At 40.3% G+C, this 13,708-nt stretch overlaps 1 protein-coding gene across 7 annotated transcripts in view; it reads left to right on the forward strand.

Moving 5' to 3' along the window:
- WDPCP (WD repeat containing planar cell polarity effector) overlaps positions 1 to 13,708 on the forward strand; it is a 230,839-nt gene that overhangs the window by 96,875 nt on the left and 120,256 nt on the right. For all 7 annotated transcript variants that reach the window (XM_030557924.1, XM_030557925.1, XM_030557923.1 and 4 more), the window contains 2 exons: positions 995 to 1,128; positions 8,222 to 8,413. In XM_030557924.1, coding sequence (XP_030413784.1) covers positions 995 to 1,128; positions 8,222 to 8,413 — 326 coding nt within the window. The remainder of the gene's footprint in view (positions 1 to 994; positions 1,129 to 8,221; positions 8,414 to 13,708) is intronic.

Below are 13,708 nucleotides of genomic sequence, written 5' to 3' on the forward strand. Positions count from 1 at the left end.
GGTTCTGTCCAAAGATGAATTTTCAGTCATCTGGTACTAACCATCCATTGGCTGTCTGAACACTCAGACATTCTGTTACAGGTGTTCACAGTTCAGAGAGTAGTGCAATGTTTGGGGGAAACCCTAAATTGTTGGCAGTGTTGGATCGCTCATTTTCTTTGTTCACCTGCGTTTTCTTTGTTTGTAGTGCTAGTTAATTTATTTTACATTTAAATATTTCTATTTATACTATATGGTAATATAACATGCATCCGACGAAGTGGGTATTCACTCATGAAAGCTCATGCTCCAATACGTCTGTTAGTCTATAAGGTGCCACAGGACTCTTTGCTGATTGTGATTCCATAGACATTTTCCAGACTTCAAGGGAGTACATCCACTCTTCGACATGCATGTGGTTTAGATCAAGAGCACAGAGGCAGAATGTCATGTGTAAAGCTTTCAACAGGTTCATTTTTGCCCATAGCAAAAGTATTATAAGGAACAACATTCTTGACTGCTGTGGTAGCATCTGGAATCTTACCGCTGCTACATCACTTATTGTTTATTCTTGACGGGTGATGTAAAATTACCAAATCCAACTCAAATAATGATTTGCATTTGACCAGTCCAAATGCAAACAATTTTGTACAAATCCACAATCCCAAAATATCAATGGGATATTGCCTTGGGCAAGGGACTGAGGAAGGTACCAAGATGAGGATGAGGGGTAGGAATAAAACATACATCTGATTAGAGTAATAACTTGGTATAAGATAATTTATTCAGTTGTATTTAATCTGAGTACTCCCTAAGCTTTATTTCTCATTTCCAAGAAAGTCCTGGCAAGATGACACATTGATGTCTTTTAGGAGATTACACAAGCTTCAATGTAATATTTAAGACATGGTCTTGAAAAAATTGTTTTTTGCAGTGTCTCAGTGGAGAACTCAGTAATTTGTTTTGTTATTGGTAGTAGGTATTACAGTGGTGACAATTTTTATTTGTTTTTCAGCTGTTCTTTCAGACAGTTTCATCATCTTGTCATTTTGGGAGCAAAACAAGCTTTGCTTCATTCAGTTTACAAAGAAGACAGGTTCTCCTGATATAAACAAAAGACTGGAAAAACTCTCATCCTTGGATTTTAAGGTATAGCTGTCAATGATGTCTGTAAATACCATAGAAACTTTGTTATGGACCACTAGCACTGACGGACAGAGTATTGCACAGTAAAATGCTGGTCTTTGACATAGCTCTTTACCTGCCATTCTAATCAAAATATTTTACATTCTAAAAATGAAATGTTTTTGGCAAGTCATAAAATATCTAAATGGAATGGTATTTTATAACTTTTTTTTTAAAAATTGCTGTGCCAATAAGAGTCCAGTTTTTCATACATTTAGTGTAAGATTGTTACAGTTATTTAGTTTAAAGATTGCTACAAAGCTGACTGAGGCCAAAGTAGGAGGTGTGAAATGTAATTATTCATCTGTAGAAGATCTTGAGTATGTGGATGAAATTGGAGAGACTATGGACCAACTACAGCTAATGCTGGAAGAGCTGCAAAAAACAGCAGGGTGATAAAACCAAAGCTATCCATGCCTCCTATAAAATGGAAGCTAATGACCTGCTGGCATGATATGTAGAGGACAATGACATTGAAAGGGTTAATAGTTGTATCTATATGAGCAGTCGGTTGACAGCAGGCAATTCTGTAACTGGAGGAATCACACGTTGGATCACAATGGATACATTCAGCATCTTCAAAAGCCTCTGATTGGGTCATGGGATGTCTGTGTTACAACTAAGATACGAATATTCAGTACAGTAGTGATGTCAACCCAGGTTGTATGGAGCAGAACCCTGGCCGTTTAAAACAGCTGAGCAGAGGAAATAAAACAGTTGTCAGTGCCAAAAGTTAGACTGATTTGATTTTTGTCACAAATGAGGACACACTTAGATGATCCCGGCAAGTTGCAGTCTTGCACAAGTTGAGAACAAGATGGCTGCAATGGTGGGGTCATGTCCAACATGCAGAAGGAGATATGCTCTTACAGAAAGTTTGTAGAGCTGAGGTTGAAGGAAGCAGAGCATGAGGCCAACCATGAATGAGGTTTGAAGATGCAATTCTGAGGGATTTAAGAACTGTAAATCCTCCCAAACTGTCTCTTGTCAAAGGAAGAAAACTCGCAAGAGACCTTTCAAGATGGAGGTCCCTTCTACACACCACCATGGATACATCATAGCCATGTGATTTTGCTGCTGCTGTGTTACAATTGTTTGTAGAAGCTGTAATTCTCCCTCTAGTTACAATGCTCATTTCCTAGGCATATGGGAGAGAGGTTATGGGTAAAGCACTGGACTAGGACTTGAGAGACATGAGTACTGTTCCCTTGGCCAAGTGGCTTTATCTCTCTGTAGCTCAGTTCCCTAGCTGTAAAATGAGGATTGTAATATTCCCTTTCTCCTGGCATTTGTCTGTTTGGATTGTAACCTCTTTGGCTTTTAGTACAAAGGGGCTTTGACCTCAGCTGGGACCTGTATAAACAATAATAATAATCCTCCAGGTTCTCTTTGAAGGCCATTATCTTCAAACAGAAAGGTTGAAGTTTCTAGTTCACTGCAAGAATAGAGGACAGAGAACCACCTTCCCCAAAAGGCTAGAAAGATATGTAGTAAGCAAGAGGAGGGGAGTTTGCACTTATTACAAGATGAGACGTGATATATCGATCCCCGAGCAATTGATTTTAACCCGCCAATACGGCGGGTAGTCTAGACGTAGCCCTAGATAAATATTAAGGGAAACGACCTTGTGGTAGCTAGTATTTTCTTCCTTATCACCTCCAAGTAATTTGTTTCTTTGTATATGAGCATTTGCATCTATATAGCAGGCTTTTTCAAGAATATGTTTAGTTTAAGTTTTGTCATAGCACATTTTAACTTGCAAGGTAGGAATATTTTCTGCTAGGGTGAGGAATACATTTTCCAGGCTGTTTCAGCTCAAGGCCTCTTTTCAGCAGTGACTAGTGTTTGCGAGATTGAGCCAACCTCTGTAACGTGGATTTGAGACAGTTCACTGTTCACCAGGAACTGAGCTGATACGTACTTTACTTTAAAATGATGCACACTTGTGCCTTGCCTATAGGTATTTGTTGAGGTAGCTATTTTAGAAGCAAGATTGATGATCTCTATGCCCCTAAACTTTAACTGAGAAACTGTAATGAGCTGATGCTTACCATGATCGTTTCCTGGTAAGGGCTATGTCTCCAATGTTGCTTTATCCTTATATATCACAGTTTTATTCTGGATACTACTAGGCGTGTTTCTGGACCTAACTATGGTGACCTTTTTCTTGGGGAAGAAGGAAAACCTAATCCGTAGAAACATCTCACTGTGCTAGGAAACCAGACATACCCTCTGTGTTCCTTAATAGGATTGTTGTGTTTAGTGGTTTGCTGACACAGCTGAGCTTCTGGAAGACGTCTATGTACGATGCTAACATTGCTTTCTCTAGATCCGTGGTTCTCAACCAGGGATACACATACCCCTGGGGGTACACAGACGTATTCCAGGGAGTACATCAACCATCTAGATATTTGCCTAGTTTTACAACAGGTTACATAAAAAGCACTAGTGAAGTCAGAACAAACTAAAATTTCACACAGACAGAATGAGAAAGTAAGCAATTTTTCAGCAAAGATGTGCTGTAACATTTGTATTTTTATGTCTGATTTTGTAAGCAAGTAGTTTTTACTTGGAGGTGAAACTTGAGGTACACAAGACAAATCAGACTCCTGGAAGGGGTACAGTAATCTGGAAAGGTTGAGAGCCACTGCTCTAGAAATCAGTGGGAATGACTATGGATTATGTTTTGGTCAGACAAAAAAAAATGGTATTAGCATTTTTACTGGCTTGCTCTTTTGTGTCAGACTTACTAGTTAGGCAGCAAAATATAATTTTAATTATCTTTAAACTACAGCATTGTGAGCAACCACAAAGTATTACACCTCTGCCTCGATATAACACTGTCCTCAGGAGCGAAAAATCTTACCGCGTTATAGGTGAAAGCGCGTTATATTGAACTTGCTTTGATCCACCGAAGTGCGTAGCCCCACCCCCCCAGAGCACTGCTTTACCGAGTTATATCCGAATTCGTGTTATATCGGATCAGGTTATATCGAGGCAGCGGTGTATTCATTACTGCAAGACTCTTATGTCAGCTTTCTGTAGTAAAGTACCAGGGGCGGCAAATTATATGAGCCCATGGTGCCCAGGCTCCAGCAAATTCAGGGCCTGGGGAGCCCGGCTCCACCAGTGTTCGGGGCCAGGTGTCTCCCCTGGCCCTGCCTGCCGCCCTGCGCTTCTCCCTCGAGCATCCCTCCTTACCCTGGGCAGCAGGCAGCTGCCCCCTGCAGCTCCGTGCTGCGCTCCCTCACTGGCTGCTGCCACTGCAAGCTATAACTTAGGGAGTGGCACCAGGGGCAGGCTGAGGTGGCTGCTGCACCTGCGGAGGGAGGAGGCACATGGCAGCTTCCCCCTTCCCCACCCCCGACACCGAGTCAACTCCAGGGAGGGGGAGTTATCCTGGCAGGACCTCCTGAGCAGCAGCCGGGGGCGGGTCTTGGGTGAGTGTTGTGTTGGGGGTGGGGGAGCCAGAGAGGGTCCCTCCCTCCCCTGGAACTTGCTGCTGCCAGCAGGGAGAGGGCTGGGGGAGTCCTCCTCTCTGGTCCCCCACCCCAGCCCCAAAGCAGCCTGTCTGCTGCACCCCAAACTGCTCATCCCCGACCCAGCCCCATGCCCCACACCCCTTTCCGCACCTGAACCCTCTGTCCCAGCACAGAGCCTGCAACCAGGACCCAAACCCCCTCATGTACCTGGTACCCCAAACTTCCTGCCACACCCACTCCTGTACGCTAACCCCCTGTCCCAGCCCAGAGCCTGCACCAGCACCCAAATTCTCTCCCGGAGTCTGTACCACAAACTGCCTGCCGGACCCAAACTCCATCCCAGAGCCTTAGGCAGGTGTGGCAGAGGGGGGACGGGGGTGGGACTTGGACCCTTTCTGGGCACCACCAAAAATTCTACAAACCTGCCGCCCCTATAAAGTACAGTTATTCAGAACTGCACTACCTTGATCAAACTGATGTACAATGACTAGATCACAGACACGGTAAGCAGTAGACTTGCAATCAACAATGATAAGAATCAAAGATACTTCTCAATGGGATGTCTGGGGCACTATAACAGTGTTGCCTTCTTTTCTAAACCAGTTCCTGGTCATTTACCTTATTCACAGGAGCTGGCGCTTTGTCAAAAGGGCAGAGGAAACAAACGTAAGAATGTTTGGTTAAAGCATAGGACTAGGACTCAGAAGTTCTCAGTTCAGTCCTTGTCTCTGTGTGACCTTAGGCAATTCGCTTAATCTTTCTGTGTCTCCCTGTTGCACCATCTCAAAAGAGATATATTAGAATTGGAAAAGATACAGAGAAGGGCAATAAAAATGATTAAGGGTAGTAGAACAGCTTCCATGTGAGAAGAGATTAAAAAGACTGGGACTGTTCAGCTTGCAAAAGAGATGATGGGGGGGATATGACAGAGGTCTATAAAATCATGACTGGAGTGGAGAAAGTGAATAAAGAAGTGTTATTTAGCCCTTCATGTAACACAAGAACCAGGGCTCACCCAATGAAATTAATAGGCAGCAAGTTTAAAACAAACAAAAGGAAGTACTTCTTCACACAATGCACAGTCAATCTGTGGAATTTGTTACCGAGGGATGTTGCAAGGGCCAAAACTATAACTGGTTTCAAAAAAAGAATCAGAGAAGTTTGTGAAGAATAGGTCCATCAATGGCTATTTACTAAGATGGTCAGGGATGCAAGCCCATACTCTGGGTGTCCCTAAACCTCTGACTGCCAGATGCTGTTACTGAACAACAGAAGATGGATCATCTGATTTCCCTGTTCTGTTCATTTGAAGAATCTGGCATTGGCCACTGTCAGAAGACAGGATACTGGGGTAGATGGACCATTGATCTTATCCAGTGTGGCCATTCTTACGTTCTCATGTTCTTATTTGTAAAAGGAGGATATTCCTGGTCTCTTTTTAAATTGTAAGCTCTTTGGTACGGGGACCATATCGTACTATGTCTTTGTTCAGTGCCTGATATTATACTGTCCAATCTTGGTTGGCACTTCTAGGCAGTATTGTAGTAATAATGAATCAGGCTTATTTTCTTCTCTAGTTTTATGGATAGTTTTTTGTTTTTAGCTGCAATGCTCGGAGGCAGAAAAATAGTTTTGTTTTTCTTCAGCATGTCTCTGATTAGCAGAATGGGAAGACTTGGCTTTGGAGTTTACTGTTTATCTTTGGAATGTACTCAAACTTTCTGATGAAGTATTAACTGTACAGCTGTTTCCTAGTTAGCTGGAAATTTGATTTGTGTACAATATATACCCAAGTGAAACCATCATTGTCTGCATCTTTTTCCTTTCCGAGAAGTACCATCTTTGGTCCCATCGAGACAGTGACACTTTGAATAAAGATAATTGGAGCTATTATGTGAATCAACAGCACTATGTAGTCTTGGAGACTGACAAAACGTAAGACCAACTACTACCAATTCCCTATTCTCAAGAGGACTATCAATGTTGAAGGTGTCATCTAAAATATATAAGATTTTTTTTAAAAAATGAGCAATATTGTTTTTAACTGATACATGATTGGTAAAATTACAGTACAGCACTGTAATTAATATCTGGGACTGCATTTGTGCTTGTTAGCTATAAAGTATTTTTATTTCTCGTCTAAGTATGCCTTCAGCATGTTTTTGAATAATAAAATAAAAGCTAAGTGGTTACATTAGCATTCCTTGGATAAACTTTACACGGATGTCATATATTTCTACTTGTAAATTGACAGAATTTGGGCAAATAAAAGTGCAGGATAAATTTCCTGAAAACATTGGCCCTTTATAAGTTTTCCCTTCAGTGGTTTTTTAGTCAATTTACTCAACATTGAGGAGAGAGTACAAGGTGATAAATGTTTACTGTGAGAGAACAACATTGGTAATTACTTTGATTCCAGTTCCTTTTGATGTGTATTCAGGGGATGAAGAGGTCAATAATATTATGACCATGCAAATAGAAAAGGGTTCTTTTTGACCATATAAAAAACAGCAAAGGATTATTAAAGCATTAACCTTGATTTTAATGGCCTTGGTTGAGTGGTGAGATCACAATTTGGATGAGCCTGATTATTTACTAAATACAATACATAAATGCAACGGGTTCTTAACACCCATTGCACTCTGGCATTATCGCATTACTGCCATCCTTTGTTGCCTTGCAGACAGGAATATGAAAGCAATCTGTCATGTAGTGAGACTGGCTCCAGAAGCATTTCTCTGATAAGAAGACCCCCTGCCCTTTGCTAGTGTCTGGTCCAGTAGGCTTAGCCATGCGCTTAATCCCCAGAAAGTGGTTCGATTATTGCTGACCAGCAATGGCAAGATAGTTGTTTTTTTTTCCCCTAGCTATCAACCTTCCATTAATTCCTTAAGCAGAAATGCAGTGCAATCTATATTTCCTTGGCATGTCTCACCCAGATGGTGCACTGCTCATGTTTTCAAATAACCATGCTCCAAAATAACATAGTTTGAGTAATAAATTCCACAAATCCTTCCTGAGAAATAGAGGCACAATTCTCAAGAGCTGCATAAACTTTACGCATGATGCTGTAGCTCATCCACATTATGCAGAAAAGTATATAGTCTGTTACAAAGTGGGTATTTGTAGCTGGATTCCTTAATTTAGGGGAAAAAATAAACATTCTCTTTTAAACATTGTGAGCTGTCTTTAATGTTTGATGATGTGTCTTAAACAGTAGCCTTAGCTCTTTGGTCAGCATCACAGAACTTGTCATTTAATATGGCTGGGTTTAAATCCTGTGTAGATCAATGCTGTCAAGTAACCATGACTGTACATTTTGGTATTGATTGAAGTCATTGCAGTTAATTCCTGCTTAATTCACATCCTTCTCCTTCCCAATCCCTTCCCCACAGATAAAATTGTGGGTGAGCATGTGTCTTTCAGACTGGAGAGATATTTCTTACATTTAGATGTAGCATATATGAATATATATACACACATTGTCCTCTGTGGTAAATATTTGCTTGCAGTAAATGCTCCCAATCTGTTGTTTTTATAACTTTAAATATTTCCTGCATTCTTTTCTCCATCAGATTTCTTATATTGATATACCTGGACCAGCAAGTAGAAGGATAAAACGTCACCTGTCAATAAATTGTATCCAAGATATGGTCGTTTGCTGGTGGTCACTGACTAATGATGGAGCATGGCCTTGGTCTCCTATTTCCAGTGAGAGGGACAGAGCCAACTTACTGTTATTAGGCTGTGCACATGGCAGACTAGAGGTAAAGTTCTGAACTGTATCTTATTACTTAATTTTCAGATTTGCTAACAAATAAGAGCAATCAACTCAAGTTTATACCTGGGCTTTAAAAACAACAGCAGAGACAAATGCCAGCCATTCTAAAAAGTGCAGTTCTCTAATTCATGACAAGTAACTTAATATTATTAATGTATGAATATGATTTATTTTTATTTGCATTTCAATACTGGAATCTATGTGCGATTCAGTAAGGAAATTAAATGTATATAAGAGCATGTTTAGCATTACCACTTTATAGAAAAACTAGTGTAGGACAGCTAGCCTATAGAAAAAACTTGTAAATAGGCTAGAAGATGTGGGGCTGCCTGAATGCTCAGAAGTCAGAGTTTTATGTTGTTTTGAAATGCTATTATTTATATTACATTTTAAAATAACATTAAACACACAGAAATGCACTCAAAAATAGTAACAAACACTAATGCATCTGCTTTGTAAACTGGTTGTGTTAAAATGGTGCAGCCAGCCTTTTTTTACCTCTGGTGAGAGAAACAGAGGTACACAATTCCTAATAATAAAATCTGAATATGGTCTTCCAGTTAGCCCAGTAATTTAGGAGTTCAATCGGGGGGAGGGAGGGTAGCAGAAGAACAGAAGAATGTTTGAAAAAGTTTAAGCCAACGCAGTGATGGGAGATGCAAGTCAGGAGATGCTAGGTAACCATTATAATGCTTATTTAGCACTATAGAATATGTCCTCTTAATCTTATCTAAAGTATAATATAAATTTATATACCAGGGATTGGCAGCCTTTGGCTCTCAGCCTGCAGGGTAAACCTCGTGGCGGGCCGGGCCAGTTTGTTTACCTGCTGCATCCACAGGTTTGGCCGATCGCAGCTCCCACTGACCACGGTTCGTCATCTCAGGCCAATGGGGGTGGCGGGAAGTGGTGGCCAGCATATCCCATGGCCCGCACCACTTCCTGCAGCCCCCGTTGGCCTGGAGCAGTGAACCACGGCCAGTGGGAGCCACAATCGGCCGAACCTGTGGACGTGGTGAGCCTCATGCCCAAGGTTGCCAATCCCTGTTATATATTCACATATCTCAGTGCAATTTCTAGCCTCAGGATATATGTAAATCCCTTATTGAGGAAGCAATTTAATTAAATAACTTTAAATCCCTTCAAATATCTTTAAATACTACTAACAATCAGAAAATAGTAGTAGTATGATCAACACCTTTCATCAATGCTTCATTTACTTGGCCTTTGTTTTTAGTTGCTGGCTGAGTGTTTGCTCCTTAAACTGCTGTAATCGATAATGGACAAGGCACTAAACTGGGACTCAGTTCTTGTGGGGTCTGTTCCTAGTTAGGAAGGAAATGCAGTCTACTGGTCAAAGCAGGACATCTTTCTCTGCTGTAGGCAGCAGCCAGCTTCATTTTAAAATGTTCTTCTTACATAAGAAATTTGATTCAGATATTCTCAAATGGATTTCATTAACTAAAGTCTACATATGAGCTTTTCAAAATAGTCCAGTTGTGTAAGCGGTGGTATCTATTCCTTTATAATGGAGATGCATCAGAGTTCTAGTGTCTTAGAATTATTGCCTTGATAACCAGTGATCCTTATGAATTTTTCCCTTGACATTTTCTATATATATATTGGAAATGTTAAGAAAGAAGATGTAGTTGATACAGTCTGTCTATATTATTTCTAAGGTCTGATTTTTCACTGTGGTATTTAAGTACCAGAGTGTCTAAACTGTCATAGCAAGGCGGTTTCTAGCCACAGTTCTTTCAGTTAGCCTCCCACCATTAGTTGTCATCTTTGACTCTTCTCTTTCCTTCTTCCCACACATCCACACTGTTGTCAAATCCTAGTGCTGCTTTCTCCACAACTTATCAAAGTATATGACCGGTTCTTTCTGTCCCAACAGATAAAAAGCTTGTCTACTCCTTGATCAGTTTCTTACAATCTCTTCCTCTGTGACCTCTTTGAGTCCCACGTTGCTCCTCTCAGTCCATCCAGAATGCAATTTCTAAATGCCTGTTGATCAGACCACATCATTCTTCTTTTTGAATCTCTGCCCTGGCTCCCCCATAATGAAATGCTAGTAACAATCAGAAAACAGTCATATGATCAGGAACTGTACTGCATTTAAACTTCTCATTCTCCACTTTTATACTACGTAACTTTCACTTCATGACTTCACCTGACTGCCGTTGCAGATCTTATTGTGACTCCACTTACTTCCTTGCTCCACCAATGATGCTGGCTTTTCTATCCCTTTTGTTTTTCTCACCTTTCCATACCTTCTTCCCCATGCCCCCTATAATGGCCCTCCTAATGCAAACAGAACAGGCTCCCAGTCTCTCCATATTCAGATCTTTCCTAAAGACTGATGAGGCCCAACCTCTTCCCAAGAAGTGGTGTTGCGACATTGTCCCACATGCACTGGGGAGATTCACCTTGCACATGCAGTGGGGTTGCTCTGGATCCTAGCAATCTTTTCTTTTAATGAGGAAAAACAGATTTTTTTTTTTAAATGTAACATCCAGTATAAAGGGGACCTTGTGAATTGTGTTGTATGGAGGTTTTTTTTCACATGTATTAAGTCTGAGACTAAAACATAGATAAGATCCCTTTAAAAACAGGATTAGATGCTTTCATAGAGTCTTTTGAGGGGAAATAGGAAAAATTAAAACCCTATAACAACCAAGCAGTACTTAAAATACTTTAAGTCACACGGTACACAGTAAAAAAACCAAAACCTCCTGGAATGATAGATTGCAGTTTTGTTTACTGGAGAATGCAATTTAAGCTTACTATATTTATGTAAGGTTTTTAATAACAGTTTGCTGTACAAAATCTTTGATTGCCTTACTGTTTTTAATCAAGGAATCATTTGGATGTGTTAAATTGTATAGGATTTGGTGGGGACCAGCCCCCAAACGAGAAATATGAAGATACTTTTCTAATGAGTCCATATACAAATATATTTATTCTACTCTTTCTATTGATAGTAGTGTGCATGGTCAGGGATGCTATTTAAGTTGTTCTCCTGTGGCACTCATACTGCTGTTTTGCTTTTAAAAATAAACAGAGGAGCGTATCTTCAAGAAATCATTTAAAACTTATTTTCTTATGTATCGATAAGATCTAACATAAAATCATCCTTGGATTAAATGTTTTGTGAGAAACATGGTGAAAACAACAACATAGCCTTTATTCCACAGATATGAATTAAGTGATAATGGTGCCCATGATCAGATGCTGTGATACTTTCCATTTGTCTTGTCATGTTTATTTTCACTGCAGTTGCCCTTTTTTAGAATAATTGAAATTACTCTTCATTCCTGTGGAAAAAAATAATTTGTCTATGAGAGAATATTATGTTTCTTTCTCCCCCAATGAGTGTCCTTAGTAGGTAGTGCTTCTGAGTTATTTTCTCTCAAACTTGTGAAATAAACATAGTTGACCTTTTATGAGTGAGATATATCCTTTAACAATTAGTCAGAGAGAAAGATATGCGCTATTTGACTGAATAGTTGCAATACCGAACCCAGCCATGAAGCAGAGAATGTAAAATTTTTGATGTCACATTGGGTTAAAAGTTCAATGAATAAATATAGAACAAAGATGATGGTAATAAATGTAAAAGAAAATAAGAATAAATGTTAGGTGGAGATGGAGATGAATGAGACTGTCTGTGAAACTGTAAATACAGTGCAGCAAATAAGCAGTGTGTAGTTGGAGTCTTGAGTTCTTATTTAAAATGAATTCAAAAAGAGGTTTATTTTTTCTTCCTTACGTTGTCTAGGACGTTTTACCCTAGAGTGCATCACACTTCCCACTCAACATTTCTAATTAAAGTGTTTGTGGCTGTTTGGAATCTCATGGTGTGAAATTAAACTAGCAGTTTTCTAACATGCGTAAAGTAAATCAAACATTTTCTCATCTAAAAGACAGACAATTCAGTCACAGAGAGCTTATTTCTATGTTTCCTTTGTTTTCTTTTTTATCTGCTTGGTAAGCCAATTTTCTGCTTAGAATCTACTGTTTAAAACTCTTAATTCATTCAGTATGTGGGCTTTATCCTTTCCCAGTACGCTAGGCAAAAGGCTGCAATTATTTCACCATGTAAAAGTTTGCACAGAGGAGAGTGCTACTACGTAAATAAGGTTTATTATTTTCTTTCAAACATCCAAATAAGAGAGAACTAACATAGCTCAGGTGCTTCCGTTACAAAGATGAACAAATTTAATTTTTTAATTTTGAATGTTGCGATTTTTTATTTTGAATTTTAGAGGGTAGAGCATACAATGGCTCTCATTCTGCTGATTAGCTAATGCAGAGCATAGGCCACTATCATGGAAAAAAGAATGGAAATATGCAACACTGGTGCATGACAGCTGCTTTAATAGGGAACACATACATAAATTACAATGAAAAACATTTTAAATTACATTTACTACAATTTGTGGTTGCAGTGGTTACAAAACTGAAAAGGAGTACTTCTTTACAGAATATAATTGGTTCTACTTCATGAAAATTACCTTCAGAAATCTCCCTTTGGAGTCACAGCCCATAGTGTGAACTCTGGAACTGTGTCCACAGGGGCGGCTCTATGTATTTTGCCGCCCCAAGCACGGCATGCTTGCAGGCGGTCCTCTGGTAACGCGGATTTGGCGTACCCACTGCCGAACTGCTGCCGAAGCCACAGGACCGGCGGACCTCCCGCAGGCATGCCACCAAAGGCTGCCTGACTGCTGCCCTCACGGCGACCAGCAGGCTGTCCCCCGTGGCTTGCCACCCCAGGCACACACTTGGTGCGCTGGTGCCTGGAGCCTTCCCTGTATGGCCAACAGCTGTCCTAAGATGGAGGCTGAAAACGTAGGTTTATCTGTGTAAAGGAGGTACTACCCTGTTCTCCTTCCCTAATCCCTGCCTCTTTTCTGTAAATTATGTGCGGCTTCCCTGCCTACTTCCCTTGAGCACCTGAGAGAACTCTAGCTCCTAACTTCCCATTCCCAGCCAGGTAGACCACTGCACTGTAGCCATTAACACTTCATATTTAGTCAGCATAAATGATTAAATGTGGAGTCTAAGTTAGATGCCTGCTCTGGGGATGGGAGGAGACGCAGTCTAATAGAGAGCTTAAAAAAGGGTAAGATTGTTGGGTTGTTTCCTTGTCACCTAAATTTCACATTCCTCCTTCCATTTATCGCCCCTGTTCATTGGAAGATAAAAGCACATAGGTTGATGTGCCGTAACATTTTGCTCTCTGAGAGTTTTTGGCATCCATGTTGGAGCTCAGAGG

The sequence above is a fragment of the Gopherus evgoodei genome, chromosome 3, assembly GCF_007399415.2.
Source record: "Gopherus evgoodei ecotype Sinaloan lineage chromosome 3, rGopEvg1_v1.p, whole genome shotgun sequence".
NCBI lineage: Eukaryota > Metazoa > Chordata > Testudines > Testudinidae > Gopherus > Gopherus evgoodei.